Source organism: Pseudophryne corroboree, chromosome 6, assembly GCF_028390025.1.
Source record: "Pseudophryne corroboree isolate aPseCor3 chromosome 6, aPseCor3.hap2, whole genome shotgun sequence".
Taxonomy (NCBI): domain Eukaryota; kingdom Metazoa; phylum Chordata; class Amphibia; order Anura; family Myobatrachidae; genus Pseudophryne; species Pseudophryne corroboree.
In genome coordinates, this window is record NC_086449.1 from 474906980 (window position 1) to 474930394 (window position 23415).

The following is a 23415-nucleotide window of genomic DNA, read 5'->3' on the forward strand; positions in this document are numbered from 1 at the left end:
AAGTGATCATAGATGTGCTAAATTTAGCACATCTATGATCAACTCTGAATGACCCCCATGGTTTTGCCCATTACAGGGAAATGTTGTTTTGCAATCAACCCTTGAATTAGGCCATGTGGCTCTTATCATCAGTACAGTATATGTCAATGGAAGGTATGCAGTTATAAAGATCGACAGATACTTACGGGTCTGCTCTACTGACCATCATATAGTAAAAGGACAACACTTTTTTTAGAGTTATCTTTGCAGCAAGTGCAGTTATCATATTCTATTCATCAGAGCGAGCCAGTAGCACATTTTAGGTAATTGACTGGCAGATTAACTTCAGAACACATAATAAATTAAAGTGTAATTTTGGTGCAAGATAAAATAATAGATGCTGAATCAGTCACTAATCTAATAAATGTCTGCCACATTTATCTTACTGAGAGAGGGACAGATCGCATTACCATTCTAATGCTTTGTTCGGACTGTCTAGCTCTTTCCTTATTCAGTTATTTTAAGGCATTTGGTTTTCTTTTGCATTAATCTGCATTGCCCTAGAGCAGCTGAACGTCATTGTTTCACATTCTTGGAGTTTCTGAAACGCATTGTATTTCTGACTTATGACTGCTTATGACTTATGACTTGTTCACATTTATTGTACGTAAACCACAATAAAATGAAAGCTCCTGCAAATACATTTTAAGTTTGACTACTCCTGATTAATGGTTTGGGCTTATTTATATCTCAAATGTGAACAGATCAAAAATGCACGCAAAATGCATATATACTGTATATATATATATATATATATATGTATATATATATATATATATATATATATATATATATACATACATATACACACACACACATACACACACACACACACACTGTACACATATGATTTATATATATTTTTAGTTGACTGATCAGTATTCCCTTCAAGTAAGTGGAAAAGTAAAATTTGACGACAAATGTATCATGCCATTCTAAAGAGTGAAATGTAACACAATAACACTTATTTATGATGCTCCTACATTTGCAGGTTACAGATACTCTGGAAAATATGAAATGGGGAATGTGCAAAGTCCATTTAAGGGTCTGAGTGAGAGATGGACGCAGGTGATATGTCCCATGCTGCTGCGGGAATCGGAAATCTGCAGCTGCGCTAGCATTGTTGCATGGAGTTCCCCTCTGTCACTGCCTTATTAACAGGTAGCGGTGTTGAGGGGGTGGACCAGGGGCGGGGAGGCCTACATTCCTAGAAAACAGGGGAGTGTTTCCCCCCGTTTTATGGGAAAGGAGAGCCAGGGGTCTGTGTATCACCACGCAAACCTCTTGGTCTCGCAGCTCCAGCTTCTGTTGGCTAGTTCCAAAAGCTGAGGCTTACTAAGCTGGCCATCTACGTTGAACATCGCGAGTTGGACCCCAGCTTGTGACGTCGGTCCCAGTGCTGGGATTGCAGTTACATGCAAGAGGTGTCTCATTTACTGAGACATCTCCTGCATGCCCCTTTCTAAAAATCGGATGGAAATTCAATGCTGCTTGCATGCAGCATTGAATTTCCGTCCAGCTAACAGAAATAATCTTGTCTTCAAAACAAAATTTTGCTGTTCCTGTTCAGCACATTCATGCTTACCATTGCACACCCTGATCAGTTTAAGCCTCTTATTGAAATCAAGGTGCTTATTCAAACCTATAGTATCTATTTTTTGTGCACTTTCCATGTGTTAATAAATGCATGGACAACAAGACAAATAATAGTCAGTGATGCTGCTCCCCTCCATTAACCAGTACAACAGATGGAATGTGGGCATATCAACATTCATAATGTTGGCACCACAATGTCGACAGTTATGATGCCAACATTGTTGAAATGTCAACATTGAACATATCGGCATCTGCAGAATGTTGATATATTTACAAAGTCGATATTTCAACTGCTGACATTATGCAGAGGAGGGTTAAGGTTAGGCTACCGGAGGGAAGGGTTAGAGTTAGGCACTTATGGGAAGGTTAGGCTACGGGAGGGATGGGTTAGAGTTAGGCACTTATGGGAAGGTTAGGCTACCGGAGGGAAGGGTTAGAGTTAAGCACTTATGGGAAGGTTAGGCTACCGGAGGGAAGGGTTAGAGTTAAGCACTTATGGGAAGGTTAGGCTACGGGAGGGAAGGGTTAGAGTTAAGCACTTATGGGAAGGTTAGGCTACCGGAGGGAAGGGTTAGAGTTAAGCACTTATGGGAAGGTTAGGCTACCGGAGGGAAGGGTTAGAGTTAGGCATTTATGGGAAGGTTAGGCTACCGGAGGGAAGGGTTAGAGTTAAGCACTTATGGGAAGGTTAGGCTACCGGAGGGAAGGGTTAGAGTTAAGCACTTATGGGAAGGTTAGGCTACCGGAGGGAAGGGTTAGAGTTAAGCACTTATGGGAAGGTTAGGCTACCGGAGGGAAGGCTTAGAGTTAGGCATTTATGGGAAGGTTAGGCTACCGGAGGGAAGGGTTAGAGTTAAGCACTTATGGGAAGGTTAGGCTACCGAAGGGAAGGGTTAGAGTTAAGCACTTATGGGAAGGTTAGGCTACCGGAGGGAAGGGTTAGAGTTAAGCACTTATGGGAAGGTTAGGCTACTGGAGGGAAGGGTTAGAGTTAAGCACTTATGGGAAGGTTAGGCTACGGGAGGGAAGGGTTAGAGTTAAGCACTTATGGGAAGGTTAGGCTACCGGAGGGAAGGGTTAGAGTTAAGCACTTATGGGAAGGTTAGGCTACTGGAGGGAAGGGTTAGAGTTAAGCACTTATGGGAAGGTTAGGCTACGGGAGGGAAGGGTTAGAGTTAAGCACTTATGGGAAGGTTAGGCTACAGGAGGGAAGGGAAAGTTAGGCACTTATGGGAAGGTTAGGCTACGGGAGGGAAGGGTTAGAGTTAGGCACTTATGGGAAGGTTAGGCTACGGGAGGGAAGGGTTAGAGTTAAGCACTTATGGGAAGGTTAGGCTACCGGAGGGAAGGGTTAGAGTTAAGCACTTATGGGAAGGTTAGGCTACCGGAGGGAAGGGTTAGAGTTAGGCATTTATGGGAAGGTTAGGCTACCGGAGGGAAGGGTTAGAGTTAAGCACTTATGGGAAGGTTAGGCTACCGAAGGGAAGGGTTAGAGTTAAGCACTTATGGGAAGGTTAGGCTACTGGAGGGAAGGGTTAGAGTTAAGCACTTATGGGAAGGTTAGGCAACGGGAGGGAAGGGTTAGAGTTAAGCACTTATGGGAAGGTTAGGCTACAGGAGGGAAGGGAAAGAGTTAGGCACTTATGGGAAGGTTAGGCTACGGGAGGGAAGGGTTAGAGTTAGGCACTTATGGGAAGGTTAGGCTACGGGAGGGAAGGGTTAGAGTTAGGCATGTTGTTTGTCTGTGACCCCTCCCCTTTCCAGCACCTGATATATAATTATCTCCAGGTATGATTGAGCAACTGCCAAATTGTTTGTCTGCTTGTGTGCAAGAGGCATTGAATGGGAGCAGCATTTGGAAGGCATGCTGTTCCTTGTAGTGCCAATGGGAGATCCTGGGGGTGGCTCCTGGGTAAGTTAGCTCTCTGTCTGGAAGTGTTTTAGTAATAGCCTTTATCATGAGGCCTACTGTGACAAATTACATGGCCCTTTGTGGGCACTGCTATTATGTAGGTTAGGACTGCTGTATCGGAGAAGCCGTGACGTGGCCAGCAGCTAAACATGTGTTTGCAAACATTTGTGACTAATTCTCTAAATTTTATTACCAGATAGGTTCAGGGATGGTTACAGGTAATTTTCAGTGTGCGGAAGGGAATTTAGGGGTGGGGATTTGCACCCCCCTCCTCTCTGTCTGTTGTTTACCGGAGGGAAGGGTTACAGTTAAGCACTTATGGGAAGGTTAAGCTACTGGAGGGAAGGGTTAGAGTTAGGCACTTATGGGAAGGTTAGGCTACCGGAGGGAAGGGTTAGAGTTAAGCACTTATGGGAAGGTTAGGCTACCGGAGGGAAGGGTTAGAGTTAGGCACTTATGGGAAGGTTCGGCTACGGGAGGGATGGGTTAGAGTTAGGCACTTATGGGAAGGTTAGGCTACGGGAGGGAAGGGTTAGAGTTAGGCACTTATGGGAAGGTTAGGCTACGGGAGGGATGGGTTAGAGTAAAGCACTTATGGGAAGGTTAGGCTACGGGAGGGAAGGGTTAGAGTTAGGCACTTATGGGAAGGTTAGGCTACCGGAGGGAAGGGTTACAGTTAAGCACTTCTGGGAAGGTTAGGCTACGGGAGGAATGGGTTAGAGTTAGGCTCTAGGGGGAGGGTTAGGGGTTAGGATTAGTGATACTGACTTCCAGAATTGATGCATGATCTACTGGAAGTAATCCTGATATCACTGCCAAACCCAGAAGAAGCTGCTAGAACTGGTGCACCCTCTGGATGAGATAAGTCACCACTAGTCCACCAGGGAATTTGTCGACATTCTAATTGTGTAGACATTTAGTCAGTGTGACATGATGAATGTTGACAAAATATACCTCACCCCAACAAACATACCTCCCAACATTGCAAATGTGTGAATCAGGACAGCGTGCATGCCCCAGGGGCAATCCTATTGCTTCTGAAACCTTAGATCATTTCTAGAACTCCCTTACTTAAGCTAAACCAGTTCAAGGTGGTGAGAGGGACAAATCTCCCAACAGTCAGGACTAGTGGTTTTACTATCAGGGGTGATGGACAGCCTCCAAAAATTAAAACCTGTCCCAGCCAAACTGGGACAGTTGGTTGGTGTTGATGTAGGTAGGTGTGTTTATGTAGTAGATTAAGTAATACATCTATGATGCAGTTTACCAATGAGCTCAATATTTTCCCTGAGGTTTTATCCATTTTTTTCAGTGCATTGGTGTTAGTTCATGCAGGTTGGGAAGGGAGGAGGTGTGCATATATAGTCATCAGTGATGCCAAAGCTTGCTCTATCTATTATCAGCACAAAGAGCATTAGGTCAGGCAGACTCCATTATGTTAACAAGCCCTGATAGCAACAAAATACTGCAACTCTTTTCTTTTTTTAACTTTTTGATATACAGAATCAAATATACAAAAGTATGTGGTGGTCACACCATAGGCGGATCCAGGGGGGGGGGGGCACTCGGACACGTGCCCCCCCTGTCGTTTCTGACTTCTTTTTTTCAAAGGGAGAACAGCAGCAGCACTACTGCTATTTCCGTCAGTCAGATTTGATAAAAGAGCTGGCAGGCACTAGGACGTGCCGCGGCTCTAACAGCAAGTCCGTGTGGTAACCAATGGGGGGGCTGGAGCTGCAGCTCCAGCCTCCCCCTGCTCACACCGCAACCAACCTCTCCCACTGCCAGTGGCCAGAGTCCAGCCCAGATGTGGGGTTCAAATGCAAGCATCGAGTAAGACTGTTACTTATGATGGTGCAGAAGGCTTCATTAGCCCTCATTGCACCGCACATTATCCCAGCGCTTCCTCCTCCACTTCCTTTACCACCATGCTAGGTGCTGTCGAACTCAGCCTCAGCTTTGAGAAGGAGGCCCGTGTGATTGTGACAGGGCTGTCCTGCAGATGTCTTATGCTGCTTGTTGGAGATCCAGCTGGCTGCTTCTGCTAATCAAAGATGGGCAATTCGTGTGCTGCAGTCTGAGTCTCAGTGCAGTGGCCAAAACAAGGTATGCTGCACCTGCCACCACCAACTAAAAACTATAATAATTATATTGTGCTGGAGTGCCTTCCAGGCTCCCATAACTAATGGAACAGGTGACCAACATTTCAAGGCCCAATCAGCCTTTTCATCAGGTTGAAACATTGGCAATAAACCAGGATGCGCTCCTACAGCCAATCATTACCTGATGGCGTATTCTTTGAGGCCACGCCCCCTGTGATACCACACCCCTTATCTGGGAGAAGGTGGAGACATCCTGTGTGTATTACCTATATCACAAAAGGTAGAAGTAATCAAAACTACCCTCGTATTATGATGTAACAAAAAATACAGGTAAGGGAGAAACGTAGAGGAGAGGGGGTTGTAGAAAGAAGGAGGCATAATCCAGGTCTCCAGTATGCTGTAATCGAGAGGAATGAAAAAGTTTTTCAAAGAACATAGCAGTAGAAAGAAGCCCTAACTTACGAGGTCCAAAAAGCCTGAAGGAAGGGCTCCATGGGTTGCAGAACTATTGTAGACAAACTAATCACACTAAACCTGGAGGAATTTATGAGAGACATTATGCAGATACAGTAAGAAGATGAGGAAAGTTTAAGACATTTTCTACATGATTGCCAAGTGCCAAATTTTATTCAGCATCTATAGGCAGGAAGGAAGGTCTGAGCCTTTCCAATGTTCAGTAATTAGGCATCTGGCCACATTCAGGATTTGCATACAGATGGTGTAATGGTTAGCATTACAGCCTCACAGCACTGAGGTCATGGGTTCCATTCCCACCATGGCCCTAACTGTGCGGAGTTTGTATATTCTCCCCGTACTTGCGTGGGTTTCCCCCGGGTACTCCGGTTTCCTCCCACAATCCAAAAATATACTGGTAGGTTAATTGGCTCCCAACAAAATTAACCCTAGCGTGAATGTGTGTGCGTGTACATGTGATAGGGAATATAGATTGTAAGCGCCACTGGGGCAAGGACTGATGTGAATGGTTAAATACTCTGTAAAAGCGCTGCGGAATATGTGTGCGCTATATAAATAACTGGAAATAAATAATAATAATAATAAATAGAGAGTTTGTCAGCATATTTATCTAATCTTTATAGCAGGCAGTCAAGGAGAAAAGACCAAGGAGACTTGGATATTGGTAGGATACGACTTAGATATTAGTATTTTAAGAACTTTAGAAAAGAGATTCACAACCCTATCCCAAAATCGAGCTAGCTTCGAGCTACCAGATATGCAAAAAAGAACTCAGACTGCTGTATCCCCTCCAACACTGATCCAAGGCAGAGCTCACTCGAGCTGTTTAGGGGACCCCATGCTATACTTCTGACAGAGTTGGACAGTAATGTTCTCTCCCTATCACCCTCAACTGTCACCCACTGCTGTCACCCTCTCCCTAGCCTCACCCTCTCCTTGGCATCACTCTCTGCCTGTCACCTACTGCTGTCACTCTCTTCCTGTTGCGGCCGTAGCAAGCATTGAATTGAGGACGGTAGCAGGCATTGGCTCGGCAGCAGGCATCGGCAGGACTTGTGGATATTATGGCTGCAGTGCCTCACCAGCTACTGCCCTCACCACATTCCACTGGCTTAAAGTACCTTGAACCCTGGTTAGTTAAGGATTTGTGAGTTTGTTCCACCTAGTTGTAGGAGAAACTATGGGCACAGGTATGCCCTAGTCCACATCTGGGGATACGTTCAATTTGTCAGCTGTCGGGACCCCGGCGGTCAGGACACCGACGCTGGAATCACGCCAGCCGACAATGCCGCCAGCCATTATCTTGGTAAAACAGGACTATTCACACTCGTGGCGAGCGCAATGTGCCCACAAGGGGACTCTTTGCGCTCACCCGCTACCGGCATTCTGGGGGGGCAGGATGCCACTGTCATGTTATGGACAGCAGGCTTCCTGCCCGCCGGTCAGTCATACGGAATCCCACATCTGGTTGTTATGTCTTTTTTTATTACTTATTCAGACAAAATAAACAATAGTAAAATGTATTCTTTTAGTTTTACAAAAAATGTAGACACCGTTCATTCCCTCTTTAATATACAGTACTTTGCAAGAGTTAGTGTCTATAAAGCAAATTAATAGTGGACAGGTGGGAACAATACCTATATTTGTATATTTTTCTGTGATTCTGCACAAAACATATGACAGCCAGGATAAAAGCTAATTAATTGAATGTCAAGTGTTGTTTGCATCCTTTCATTTATAATATTCTATTATGTTGATAAATTCACCGTATGATTTCTCATCCCATCTACTGAAATAAATTCTTATTCTGTAGACTTAACGGTTTTTTTTCTACAGCCCTTATTTTGACAAAGTTTTTTATTACTGTTGTCAGATCATTGTGATTGGTGTGAAAGCGTTTTCATTATGCAGCTGTGTTATTACTTTTAATTTAGTTGAAATTACCAGGCTAAATGATCTGTGGGATTCAGCTGATAAGGTCCCCAAGGAGCCATTTGTCTTAGCTTAGTTTATTTTATCTTATTGGACAAGCTCAGAGGATGATAAATCTATATTAGCTGGGGTTTGTTTGTTTTTTACAGAACTTCACAATTGTATACTTATATTAGACTGCTTAATGTAACCAAATAACGTTTCATTCAAAATAAAATATAATGCTATTTCTATTTTAAAAGGATATACAGTATGATATACATAATTTTAGTGTTTTTTACAAAACTATAAATGTCTTTATTTTCCTATTACTACATATAGTTAAATTATATGCAAATAGCCAGAATCAAGCACTTGAATCCATCAGAAGATCATACATGTTTTTGTAAAAGAATTGCACCGTCTGCAGCTGGTACAAAATGCAGCAGCCAGGCTATTAACCAACCAGCCCCGTTCCAGCCACATAACAGCCATTCTCTACTCCATAGGTCTGCAAACTCTGTCCTCATTACCCCACACAGTGCATGTTTTGCAGGTAACCCAGCAGGTGCACAGGTGTAGTAATTATTCACAGACACATTTTAAAAGGTCCGCAGGTGGAGTTAATCATTTCACTTGTGATTCTGCGAGGAGACCTGCAAAACATGCACTGTGTGGGGTAATGAGGACAGAGTTTGCAGGGGTGTAGTATGGTATGCCGGCGGCCGGGCTCCCGACAACCAGCATACAGGCGCCGGGAGCCCAACCACCGGCATACCGACAGTGTGGCGAGCGCAAATGAGTCCCTTATGGGCTCACTGCACTCGCCACGCTGTGGGCACAGTGGCGCGCTACGCGCGCCATGCTACTTATTCTCCCACCAGGGGGGTCGTGGACCCCCACGAGGGAGAAAATATGTCGGTATGCCGGCTGTCGGGATTCCGGCGCCGGTATACTGTGCGCCGGGATCCCGACAGTCAGCAACCTGAAGACCACCCGTTTGCAGACCTATGCTCTACTCCAGAGGTTCTCAAACTCGGTCCTCGGCGGCCCACACAGTGCATGTTTTGCAGGTCTCCTCACAGAATCGCAAGTGAAATAATTAGCTCCACCTGTGGACCTTTTAAAATGTGTCAGTGAGTAATTAATACACCTGTGCACCTGCTGGGTTACCTGCAAAACATGCACTGTGTGGGGTCCTGAGGACCGGGTTTGAGAACCTCTGCTCTACTCCCTTCACTGCATGTAAGACAGCAAATCTGTTTCAAGATTGGTTTACGGACTTTCAAAGCCTATACGACCAGCTCAAGGTACCTGAACAGGGCTGCTGTCAGAAATTGTGGGGCCTGGGACTGATAAATTAGGCAGCCCCCTTCCCTCCCGGAATGGGATACACGAGAAACATGCAATGGGTTAAAATGTTTGAATAGAGTGTGAGCATCTTATTACATGTGTATTGAACCGTTCACTTTTCCAGGAGAAGTGGTTGAATATAGAAGTACCTTCCGCCAATCACATCAATAGAATAGTGTGCTGTGATCTTATTGAAACTGAAAGCAGTGACCTGCCACTTATCCCATAAACATACATACAAATATCCTTTCACAATACAGATTTGACCTGCCTTTCCTTCATTGGCTCACTTTATATAGTAATTGCAGTCATGGAACATGACCTATTTCTTTAGGGGGACATTTCTCTCACCTGTTATTTGGGTATTATGGGCCAACTAAATAAATGAGCCCAGGGTAATTCAATGAAGAAATTAAATTCTATATGCTATATCACAAGTTCTCAAACTCGGTCCTCAGGACCCCACACAGTGCGTGTTTTGCAGGTCTCCTCACAGAATCGCAAGTGAAATAATTAGCTCCACCTGTGGACCTTTTAAAATGTGTCAGTAAGTAATTAATACACCTGTGCACCTGCTGGGTTACCTGCAAAACATGCACTGTGTGGGGTCCTGAGGACCGAGTTTGAGAACCTATGTGCTATATCATCACTGGTTTTGTAATGGATCTTTTTTTTATCATGTCTATTTTCCAATCATATAGAATAATTATTACAATTTATATGTAGAGTATTACCAAAAGTCCTTAAAATTGTGTTTGTCTCTTACATTTTTTCACAACAGTATAGTAAAACCATCACATGGTATTATAAAATAAATATCAGACGCAGTGAATTTTTTATGTATAACAATTATAGTCACCATGTAAGTGAAAAAGTATATTGAGCTGTAATGTGCTCAAAGCTATAGGGTCTGACTGTATTATGATTAACTAGTTTTAGTCAGCTTTACAACACATGGAACACATTTGCTATCCCTGATGTAATTTCATTGCAACATATTATGGGACATAACCTTACCGTGACCTTGTATATCTGCAATCATTTTAAGCCCAATTCGGGCCATGTACCGTAGCCAATAAAGACAAGTTAGAATATTAGCCAAGGCATTTATGATGCAATGACAAATCATAGGGGAATAGAGTTATGGCAGTCGTATTAATAAATTACCGTTTCCTATCATATGGTATTCAGTGTTACAAACACTTTTACTATTCTGCCTCCACTTTTAAGTGTTTCTCCTCAGTGGTTAGTTTGAATTACTTTTAAGAGAGCTGTAAATAACTGAGAATACTTGTTATAAAAATGATGACATTTGTTACCAGAAAGCGGGCATCATTTGGGTTTTTGAATATGAGTAAGACTGGGAACACACTATACAATATATCATGTGATACTGGTACTTTTGATAATCTGCGCGATCATCATATAGTGTGTGTGCCCAATCGGTAGCGTCTAGTATCCCTTCGTGGAGAGGACCTTTCCCATAAGCCCCTGGGTCCATGTCACAAACTATTTGGAATAGTAACCTGTGGTGAGCGAAGAGGAGTGAGACACAGAGCCCGAAGTTTGGCGAGCAAAGCAAGCCCGCGAGGGTCCAATGCTGCATAGAAAAAACAAAATAACCTCAAACGAACAGAGAAAACATTTAGGTGCTATAAGGGCAGAAGTTATCTACTGCTCTCTTGTGCTGTCACTTCCTGGTCCTGATCACAAAGGGAAAATAGACACAACCATGCCCAATCCTTTGTTTAATGATGTCATCCATTGAATCGTCCCATTTGATGTGCTGCATGTCCAATGGGATGTGGTATTGATACATACAGCATGCACCCGCACCTTGCTCCCCAGCTGCAGCAGGCGCTGTGGGCTGTGTGGGCGACTGCTGCAACCGGCTCCACAGTCAGACACTAGAGGTCATAATTGACCTCCGGTGTCGGTGCGGCACTGCTATGGGAGAGATGTCATGACGTTTCTCCCATAGAGAGTAGCGAGCGGCACAGCAGCGGTCGGGAGCAGGAGCGGGGCTGGTAATTATTGTGTGTTTATTTTTTGTGTTTGTAAGTGGTGCTACTGGGGGCACAACTAAAGGGGGCACAGCTACAGGGGGCACAACTACTGGGTGGAAATCTATTGGAGGCACAGCTACAGGGGGCACAGCTACTGGAGGGCATAACTACTGAGGCACAACTACTGGGGGCAAATCTACTGGGGCCACAGCTACAGGGAACACAACTACTGGGGCCATAACTGTGGCCACACCCCTTCCCTATTAAGCCACACCCCTATTTTTGGGCGCGTGCCTTCGCCGCACACCAACTCACCTGTTGGTGGGGGGGAGCCACAAGGTCTAGAACCGGCCCTGGTTACAGCACATCGCCATGTCGCTGGGTAGCACTGTCAGAAGAATTAAGACTTACCTTCAACAGTCTTGGTACAAATTGGACAACATGGTCCACAATCAACCTATGCTGTTAATGAGAAGTCCAAGTCAGTCAAACCTAGTCATATAGCATATTTAGGTTAGTGTATGTATTGGGTTTGTTTTTACTTGACCCCATAGGGTAGGAATTTCACAAACCACTTTATGGAGTATGTGGATCTGTTTCTGATCTGCATGTGTCTGTCTTTCTCTTTAATTGTGAATACTTTCCTAATACTTTTCCTATAATGTTGTCACACATTGAGTTCTTAGCCTCGTGTCCGACAGTGCCGTTTCCCTGTGAACCGTGTATTCCCTGACCGTCTGCAACATGCCTGAGCACTACATCATCAGATGTAAACAAACAGTTTGGCTGCATGGGTGTGGCCATATTGGATCTGTCATGTGATTTCTCAGTCCTACCAGTTCTCAGCAGCTATGCTCACATTTTCATATAATAATAGAATGACATACTATGGGGCCTGGCAGACACACTACCCATTGCGCGACAGTAGCTGGGACTAGCAATGCTGCTCATCAGCATGATAGAACTCCTACTGCTGCCGCTGCTGATATTGTGAGCAACTGCAGGTAAAGAGTGACACGGCTGCACTCAGGGCCAGGAGATCCACCCTCCATCTGTAGTGTAGCACTGGAGGAGCCCGACATTAGGGTATGCCGCCTGGGTCAGTTACATCAGCAGTGCCTGAAATTGATCTACACTCTCAGGTGCCCGGCAACTAACTTTCCTCCCACCCCCATTGGCCCAGTAGCGTCAGCCCACCCACTGTCCCTCTTCCTCAGTCTGGCGCGCTACACAGCCACGTACCTGGCATAATGGTTGGACCGGCCCTGCAACTGTGACAAATATTCATCCACAATACATTAAAGTAGATCACTCTGTAGCGGTTGCAGTTAAAATGCCTGCTGTCGGAATCCCAGCGTTCAGGATACCAATGCCAAAATCCCGACAGACGACAATACCGACAGACGGAATCCCGGCGCACCAGGGCTATTCCCATTCGTGGGTGTCCACGAAACACACAGAGTGGGAATAGATCCTGTGACAAGCGCAGCGAGCCTGCAAGTGGACTCTTAGCGCTGGCCCCACTGTCGGCATTCTGGCGGACGGGATGGCGCTGTCGGGATATTGACAGCCGGCATCCCGTCCGCCGGTAAAACATATGGAATCCCTCTGAAGTGGATGTCACTTGTGGGCCTTTGGACACACTATCTCACTGTCTTCTATTACATTATTTGCAACATGACATTGCAACCCAAAGTTATGCAATTTATTTCAAACTAAGTTATTGTGATATTAAACTGTCCCAGTGCAAAGTTGTAAAAGTCAGGAACATAATGGATTAACTAATCAAATAAAAGTGACTGCACCTGTTGTATGACTAATAAATGGGCCCTCTTAATTCAGTGAATGTTTGTTAAATCCCCTATTTAAAAATATACTGTTATGGAGCAGTGGAAAGTGTGACAAGAAGAAGATATAGTAAGGTATGACATTCCTGATGTTACATGGATTGTCACTGATTTGATAAAGTAACTCTTCACTAATCCAGACGTGCCTTGTATATCATAATGGAAAATACCATGGCTTTCTGATACTGAATGCTAATATTTCTTCTTTTGACATGGTTATAGTTTCAGAGTAGCTAGCTTACTTTGTTTATAAATGACCTTTTTATGACGTACTCTATAATGCTAATCAAATATTTCTTATACAGGTTGAGTCTCCCTTATCCAAAATGCTTGGGACCAGAGGTATTTTGGATATCGGATTTTTCCATATTTTGGAATAATTGCATACCATAATGAGATATCATGGTGATGGGACCTAAGTCTAAGCACAGAATACATTTATGTTACATTTACACCTTATACACACAGCCTGAAGGTCATTTTAGCCAATATTTTTTTATAACTTTGTGCATTAAACAAAGTGTGTGTACATTCACACAATTCATTTATGTTTCATATACACCTTATACACACAGCCTGAAGGTCATTTAATACAATATTTTTAATAACTTTGTGTATTAAACAAAGTTTGTGTACATTGAGCCATCAAAAATCAAAGGTTTCACTATCTCACTCTCACTCAAAAAAGTCCGTATTTCGGAATATTCCGTATTTCGGAATATTTGGATATGGGATACTCAACCTGTATATGGAAAAGTTTATTTATTGCAAGTTCTGTATCTATCTATCTATCTATCTATCTATCTATCTATCTATCTATCAGCAAAACAGACAACTGATATTTTGAGTTGAGGTGTCAAGATAATAAGTAGAGAGTATTCTCTATAGGAATTTAAGGGATCTATTCATGAAGCAGTGAAAAGAGTGGAGAAGTGAGCCAATGAGGAAGTTGGCAATGACAACCAATCAGCACTGAGATAACATTAATCAAGTGCATTCTATAAAATTGTACGTGGCAGCTGATTGGTTACCAATGGCAACTTCTCCACTGACTCACTTCTCCACTCTTTTCACTGCTGCATGAATAAAACCCCTTAAGAAGAAGAGATTATAGAATGAATAGACCCCTTAAGAAGAAGTGCATTATAGAGTATTCCAAGGGGTCTGTTCAATTAGCCAGTAGGGGGGCATATTGATAGGGCAACAACGTGGAAACTCCAACAATGGCACCTCAACTTGCCCCTTCATGAGGCCTGGTTTCGCCCTGTAATCATGGGTTTTGTACGCATAGTGCTGTGAATAAAGATCTGCAAGTTCAGAGTTACAGTAGGTACGACCTATGGCTGCACTTACGCTTAGGGCAAGCCGCTTCGCTAATTAAAACGGAACACAAGTATGATGTTTTGTTTAGTTTAACCGTGTTTGATTTATCTATCTGTACAGTCATTTATCTTGGAAAAATACACTGAGAATAATTTCTTGTTTTCAAGCATTTTCTCATCTAGATACATCATATTGCACTTTATCTGTCTTTTAATATCCAGACTTGTTTTATTACTGCGTTTGTCCTCAATTGTAAAGTGCTATGGAGCAGATGGCACCAGTGCCGTAAGAAGGCTCCAGAGCACCCTGTGCCAGAACCTGCCCACTAAGTGCATGACATCATGACGTTGCGCAGAGTGTGGGGCCACCAGCACAGGGAAGTGCAGCACAGGCTGGAGCTTCCTGAGGATGCTTGGAGTGGTTGTACACATGACAGGTGGCACTGCTGCAGTAATACTGGCTTCAGGGTGCCATTCCAAGCACCCTGCAAGCCTGCGCTCTGTTTGGCAGTAACGCTTGCTACCCAATACCCTGGATGGCACGATGTAAAAATATTAATAATGTTAATACAGTATACAGTTTAGATCTAATACGGACAAAAGGCATTAAACATTACAATAACAAACACATTTATAGAGCAGGAACACAGAAATTGTTAAGCCTCTTATACATTAGCAAGAGGATGTTTAAAAAATAGGGAGTAGGCAGAGCACCCATATTCCTTACTGAATGTAGGAACCATTATCAAGTTTATGAATGTAGCTGAAAGGTGATAAGTGCTGTTAGCTGCAGAGCTAAGAACTCTGTTAAGGTAATTAGGCAACTTAGCCAGAAAAGTATTTGAAGGATAAGCAGGCAAATAGTCTTTACGCCACAGTCTTCAGGGATGGCTAGTCTAAGGCATATCACAATGGTGTGATTGGTAGCTGCAATGCACTGCAATATGTAATATGGTGTATCATGCTTACTTAAAATGAGACTGAAGGGTTCCTACCAAAGGATACATTCCCAATGTGCTGTATATAAAACTAGCCATACACCAATGTATTCACATATGGATGTCTGGATGCGTGGATGTCTATTATTGCTCAGCGGAACTAATTTTACAAAAGACAGTAATGCCATCTAATATTGTGATGTATATTTTATATTGTACACATTGATCACAAAATTCTTTGTAAACAATATTTGCAGTTTTTCCTTCAGGGATTGACACAAAAAGATGCTTGGGGCTACTAACTCATGAGCAAGTCACGTAAAGCTGCCCAGGGGAGAAGCAGCTAGTCCTGAGATCTATGCCTGCAGCCCTGAGTTGTTTTGGGGGGGTGCAATATATGTATATATTGTGTATATATATTTATACACATATAGTCATTTTGGACTTGCGGAGCCTGCATATTGCATGTGCAGAGTGTCAAGCGTCTGTTTTTTCCTTTATTGCTCCTCTCCCAGATGTCACGTTGAGATCATACATACCTCAGTTTCGTTCTAGGTCCCTGAGCTTACAATAGTGAAAAAAGACATTCAAATTTATTTAGCAGTTGTTGCATGATGCCGGCACAGACAGACAGACAAATATTCAGAATTTTTTTCGTCTCCATATAGTTAGTTCATAAACAGTCCCTGGAAGTATATTTCTCAAAAAAATTGCTATGTACAGACACAACCCATACATTGTTATTATATGTATAGATAAATGTAAATGTATAGATAATTAAGGAGGTATATTCCTATACCTGAACACAGATGTTTGCCTGATGCTATGTGTTCCACAATCAAAAGATTTAGCAAAATCCAGTCAATCAGGCATGTTCTCTTCAAGACCAATGTCATTGCACATCTTAAATAGGGATGTTACAGTGAAATGATTTGCTGAAACCAGATTTAAATGAGCTTAAGAAATGAGTTGTTTTGTAAAAGCTGCTGATGTAGATATGAACACCTTTTGTTCTCATGACTTGGATACTAGAGGGTGTAAAGGGATGTATGTTTTCATTAAACCAACTGGTAAGAGCTGCAACCAAAGAGCAGAGATTACGGTTGGTGGGAATTTACTAAGAGAGTGTTGAATGAACTGACATGCTAGAACAGTATATGGAGATAATATATCAGGGAACATAAGAGGGTTAAGAAATACATTTGTTTGGCCATGATAAAATGCATTATCTTGCCTCTGTCATCATCATCATTTACATGTGAAACACCACAAAGCTCTGCTGCACTGGACAAATCATACAAAATACAAATATACACTACATAACAGGACCAGTACATACAAGGTTGCTCAGTACATACAAGAAGTGCAGATGTGATAGAGAAGGTAGAGAGACTTTTCAATCTAGAGCCACTGAGTTCTTTCCACCAATAGAAATCATCCATGATGGAGAATCTCCAAAGGAATACAGTTAGTATTGTGAGCTAGGCTTGTTGTTGAGTGACACAGGCATTGTTAAGACAATTGTAGTGAAGTACAGGTTATTTTGGACAAGGAAAAAGTTGAGAATTAGAGAGCCACTGCTGATTTAGTAAATGTCTCACGTGTAACCAACTTTATATACAACTGGGGTTAAGATTCTAAAGAGGTTGAATAAGCAAATGACATTAGTCACTATAGTTGATGTGTTCTCATTGGACTGTTGGACATGTAGGGAACAGGAACATGGTTATTAAATGTGTTACTGATGGGAGAGACACAAAGTTGGCTCAATAGTCCCATCATATAGCGTTAATTAAATGCTCTGTGAGTTGTTGAAATGTCATATATGACTTCAAAACTACAAAGAGCCTGGATTTATGTGACAGCTGCCATGCTTGAAATAAAGAAAACAAACTGAAAGGGTTAATCCATGTTGTGGAAGCGCTGTTACTGTGTTCGCCCCAAGACATTTACTGTCAACACTTAAATGATTCTCCCAGAGGCGAGCAGCTGCTGACCAGGAATACTATGCGAGGGGTCGAATATTATACGTTAAATTCAGTTTTACTCTACAAATGCTAATTATGTTTCTTCTTAAAACTAATCATGTTTCACTGTAGGGTGGATTCATCTGTGTGAGTTATAATGACACTCTTGGAGTGTCTGCTGAACTCAGGGCCAGACTTACATCATAGCCACTCCTAGCCAGAGCACATGATGACCCTGTATCAGCGCTGATTACTGATCCAGAAAACTGTAACTGTAAACATGTAGTCGGGGGCAGAAGTTCATACCAGGAGCCCGGAGGTGAGATACTTGTTGGTACCCCCTCCGCTCTTATTCACTATCAATACCCCAATCCCATCAGCACTCAGACACACACTCCACCAACACACATTCACTACTAAACACCCCAACTGCACCCAGACATTCATTCCCCCTCCCCTTTAAGCCCAACACCCCAGCAGAATCCAGACACGCACACTCCTCCCCCTGCATTCACTTCCAACACCCCAGCAGCACCAGACACACAAGCACCCCTCTCCCCTGCATTCATTTCATACTTACCTATTTTCCCACAAACTACAGGAGGCTCCCAATTTTTAGGGTAGTCCCCCAGGCTCCCAGAAGAGTGGATACTCCTCCCACATCCGCCCACTTTAGTGGTCAGAATGGGTAGAATAATACTTATAATCACAGTCCATGAAGAAGGGCCAGGGTCTAGAGTCGCAATTCTATACTAACTGACCCAATTCATAAACAGTCAGGGCCAGACTGCCCATCTGGCACTTCTAGCATATGCCAGAAGGGCAGATGGTCTGCTTGGCTGGTCCGGTCCCACGGAGAGCCAGGAAGGCCACATGCAGCGCAGCTCCCACTCTCTGGTTTGGCTGCCGCTCCCCCTAAAGTACGTGCCTGTAGGAAAATTGTGGGGGAGTGTCGCGAGTCCATGCCCCCACTGATTCAAGGCACACCCCCATGCCCTCAGTCCCCCACCTGTAGTGTGTGTTATAACAAGAATGGGGTTGTGCTGTGAGTCCACACCCCCTGGCTCATGGCACGCCCCCAAGCACTGTGTCCATGCGCCCCCTCTCCTGTACACGCGCTACCCATGTCGTGCATGCGCGTTCACGAATGCCAGGGCTGAATTGTGGCCCCAGTCCATCCCTGTATACAATACATGAAATTCGCTTAGTATGATTCACTTCCAACACCACAGCAGCATGCAGACACATACTCTTCCCATGCATTCACTGCCAACACCCCAGCAGCACCTTGACACACCCCACACACCCTCCCCCCTGCATTCACTGCAAACACCCCGGGGGAACACAGACATACACTCTCCCCCTTACATTCACTACTAACACTCCAAGAGAATCCAGACGCGCCCCCCCCCCCCCCCCCCACACACACACACACACACACACACACACCGCATTCACTACTAATGAAAGGTCTACAGGTCCAAAAGGTCGACACGACAAGGATCAATACAACTGGTTTACACATATTTTTGGGGTTTTTCACGTTTTCCCAACAGAGTTTACCCTGACTAGGCAGGCTCATAATATTGCCCAATTTGATGCCGAAAACCTCAGATATGATGTATATATTTATTATAATTCTAATGGTTGTATGGTGCACCAACTTTCTTATTTCTAGGTCACGGAACATAAATTAAACAAGATGTGGGCAAAAACACGTGTTGACCATTTTTGTGTTGATCAATGTCATGTCAACCCCTTGACCAGGGACTGGTGCCGAAAATAGTCCCTGGCATGTGCGTGCGCGCACATGAAAGGAGCGCACGCACACTACCAACAGGGGTGTGCCACAAAACTCACGGCACACTTCCATTTCCATGGAGACAGGCAGGCTGGCGGGGGGAGCGGTCAGACCAGAGAGCCGGAGGCTGCGCTGCGCGTGTCCTTCCTGCTCTGTGTGTGACAGGACCTGCCCATCGGCCCTTCTGGCATTTGCCGGAAGTGCCAGATGGGCAGTCCGGTCCTGCCTTTGACTTTGTTGGCTTTTTGTACCTGAAGACCTTAACCACTGCCAACCTTTTTATCTGTCAATTTTTTTACCCTGTCGATCTAATGCATGTTGACCATATGATGTAGACCTATTGACTGTCTATCTAGACAAAGTATATCTTCTATACCACACCCATTGCTGATCAGGGTCTTTCATTCTTGCTATTTGCTGCTCCCACAGCAACAGCAGAGGCAGCGGATCCCGCATATGTAAGGGGGAAGAGCCAACAAAAGAGGGAGGGGCCATGCACTTCAGCCTCTGCCAGCCCATCTTATGTATATTGGTTGCTGTTTTCTTGCTAGAGTTCTGTCTCTAGGCTGGGACCGGATTGGGTTGGGGACCTGGGAGAGGGAGGACTGCAGCACATGCCTCCATTGTCTCCTGTATTTATGTATTGTGTGATTCTTCTTCTTTGTATGGTCTGATTTTTTTTTTACAATTGAACAAGTGAGATTATTGTTTAACATAACAATAGGATGTTATGCTTATAGGAATATCTACAGCCATTATTTAGTGATAATGTGCTCTCTCTACAAGCACCAACACGGATGTACACTTTTAGGGATAGTGAATTAGTAATATTGACTTCAAGAGGTCAATTCAATTAAAAGTTTGTTTCATGAAACTCGCATGCATTGCATGAACAAGAAAAATGCAGGATCCAATTAGAAATGCAAGAGCCAATAAGAAATGCTTAATTTGCAGTAGTTGCAGTGAGGTTGCGGAACTTGTCTAAAAAAGCAACCTGATAAAAGTGCATGAAGTAGTAAGGAAATCTTCCTGGACCCCCAAAAAATGATAACATAGATAGAAGGCTGTTAGTGGCAATAAGGAAAGTACTGGATCTTTTAAAAGGTGTCAAAAGGCTGATCTTTGAACTTTTTATTAATGGCTGAAAAAATGGTAGCAAGCAAATGCCTGTATAGTCACTTTTTAGAGTTGGAATAAACACTTTTACCTCTCATCTGCAAGTTCTAAAACTCCCCCATCAATACAACATCCCCAACTACCTATCCTACATCATTTATCACATAATTGAGCTTTTTAGAAAATTCCCCTGAAAACTGATGTACCTTTATTGGCCAAATGATGCTATTTTAACCCCTACAAGTGAGTGATTATTCATTGGAAGTGGTGTACAAGATTTTCTGCAGTGTGTGTCATATTTACCTTGGAAAAAAAAAAGAATTCCCTTCATTTTCACCTGCTGAAGGGGCTGTGCACAAAACATGTATTTCACAGTACGAGTGTGCCATGAGAATCGCAGGACCCATAACGCTCCTAATTGAATTGGCCCCCAAATGTGAGTCCTTCAGCTCTTTAGGAGAAGGCTGAGGCATAGCACAAAGGCATACTCTATAGGACAGATACCTATACATTAATAGATACTACTGAAATCATCTCCTGAAATCACCTCCTGCAAAGGAACCCATAATGGATTCTGGCCATTAGAACAGAGTTTAAAACAGATATCTGCATGGGAAGTGATGTTCCCCCTTTGACTTTCCCTGAAAACTACTTTAACATCATCACCTAGCTTTCTATAAAGGAAGGAGAGCCCCAATCTCTAGTTACTGCTCTTTTATACAATTTGCTTACATGTATTAACATTGTTCACTGATGTGGAGTCATGTCAAGCACTACATCGTGGGCTTACATTAACTCATAACTAGGTTCATAACTCATAACTATCATAGCTAGGTTCATTGTTTCTTATTTAGTTAAGTTCTTCCCAAGACGTTATAAAAAAAGAAGTACAAACTTTGACCTGAAAAACATGGTCCTCAAGCAATCATGAGAATCTACATAATAATACTCGAAGGTCATGTCTGTCTCCTACATGCATGTAACAATCTTAATACACCTTGGCTTATTGTAGCATCATCAGGTAAATTAGTTTTTGAACCAAATGAAGAGTAAAGATGTGAAGCTCACCTTGTGAACACAAGCATTTTGGTTAGCTCTTCCATAGAAGTGTTCCAGACACTTGGTGTTATTTCCAACCTTAGTTCTGAAAAATTCATTGATGGTCTTTATAGACACTGCACACACAGCAGAGTTGTTTGTCACATCAGCAGAGTCTGGTTTACTTTGGGCAAACACAGCATACAGGATGTCTTCTTGTTTTTCGAAGAGCATCTCATTGGCAAAGGTTTCCCCAGCCTTACTTACATATGCAGCTTGCAAAATATTGAATTTCTCATCCATAGTTGATCTCTTTCTCCGTCTCTCTGTATAAATACATTCAATGGGAATCTCTATATAGGAGCACAAGTCAGAGTCTGAAGAACAAAATCTAACAATTCTAGTGTGAAAGGCTTTGGAGTCCAGTGACTCTCTCTGTACTGTTAAAAAGTAGATAAAGCCACCACTTTCAAATGAGTGAACGTATCGGATAGGATATGAGTCTCGCATGAGTGGGGGTACATCCATGTAGGAATGATCTGTGAGAAATTCAAAGCCATCTTGTGTTTCTTTCTCTCTACGGACTGATATGGAATGAAGTGTGGATTGTGATGTTGTTACAGTATTTCCTACATAAAACCTGACAAAGTTGTCCTTTTCTGTTACCAGGACCTTGCTTCCTAAGTCACTGACCACACAGTCAGGACAACTGCCTGTGATGTTACTGACCCGGGAAGAGTACAGGCAGTGGACATCTGTTGCTATGTCCCAGGGTCTATTTGTGTCTAGCATGTGTCGTTGACATCTACCTTGGTGTATACTTCCACAAATGATAAGTTGTTCACCATAGAGGTCTTGGAAAAGTAGTGCTACATTGACATTGTTTATCCAGGTGCCATTGGATGAATGTTCTTTCCCCAGACAACCTTCACAAGGTCCACCACAGTGTGACTGCTCCAGCACAGGTCCTGTTTTGTACTCAAATACTTTAGTGAGGTTTTCATTCAATACATAGATTTTATTCACGGCTCCCACATAAACGTAACCATTGTGCTGGAGGACGTTTTGTATCGGTGTATCACTGGAGAAGGACAGGAAGTTGTATTTTATATCAACGTTCATCTCTGACATCTTCGCTGCATCCTCACATTGTTCCAAGCTGTTCCACACTAATCCAAAGATGATAATCAGCACTGAAGTAGCAGGTACATTTCCTGGCATCTTGACATAAAGTACCTGCAAAACAAGAAGAAATGTTAAACTTAAATAAATGACCAGTCAAACTAATAACAATGGCGTATGTCTAGACAACATAATGAAAGCACTTTGTGATGATATAATAATTTATCAAAAATAGATTTACAGCACATTTTAGCACAATACTATACTTGATTTGACTCATTATAAAACAATAATGGCCTGTGTCTCATGTGGTATCAAGTCTAATTTTATCACCCCAGTGACTGGGTTTACACAGTTCATACTTGGCTTTTATCCTAAACTACAATGGTGTGGGTTTGATGTGGCTCAGACTGATGATCAATGTGACATTTCACGCTCTATGAAGTGTTGAGCTGTGGCTTCACACAATCGCTAGTGGCACAAACATACTGTGACTCACACACTGTGTTGTTTTAGTGATCATGCATTATTGCTATTGAGTTAAAGTTCATCTCAAAATTGAGAGGAAAACTCAGATGTTATTTTCAGGAACAATTGAGAGGAAAAACACATTAAATGCATCACTTTTCCGCACAAGAATGACCTACTGTGTATTGGCTGGCATGAACTGCTAGGTTGGCTACCACGGGAGGATCGGGTAACTCAGAATGTCTGGTTGGACATTCACAAAGGAAAAAGAGTTAAATAAGAAAAATAATGAATGTTCTTCTCAGCAGTAAATTATTAACATTTGACAACAACCACAGTATAGTTGTGTCAATCACATAACTGCAGCTGCCCTAAACTGATCACTAAGTATATGTATAACTGT

At 43.0% G+C, this 23415-nt stretch overlaps 1 protein-coding gene across 2 annotated transcripts in view; it reads right to left on the bottom strand.

Moving 5' to 3' along the window:
* The window catches only part of MET (MET proto-oncogene, receptor tyrosine kinase), a 226627-nt gene that overhangs the window by 165212 nt on the left and 38000 nt on the right, over nucleotides 1–23415 (bottom strand). For both annotated transcript variants that reach the window (XM_063927234.1, XM_063927235.1), the window contains exon 2: nucleotides 21453–22658. In XM_063927234.1, the coding sequence (XP_063783304.1) occupies nucleotides 21453–22658 (1206 nt within the window). The remainder of the gene's footprint in view (nucleotides 1–21452; nucleotides 22659–23415) is intronic.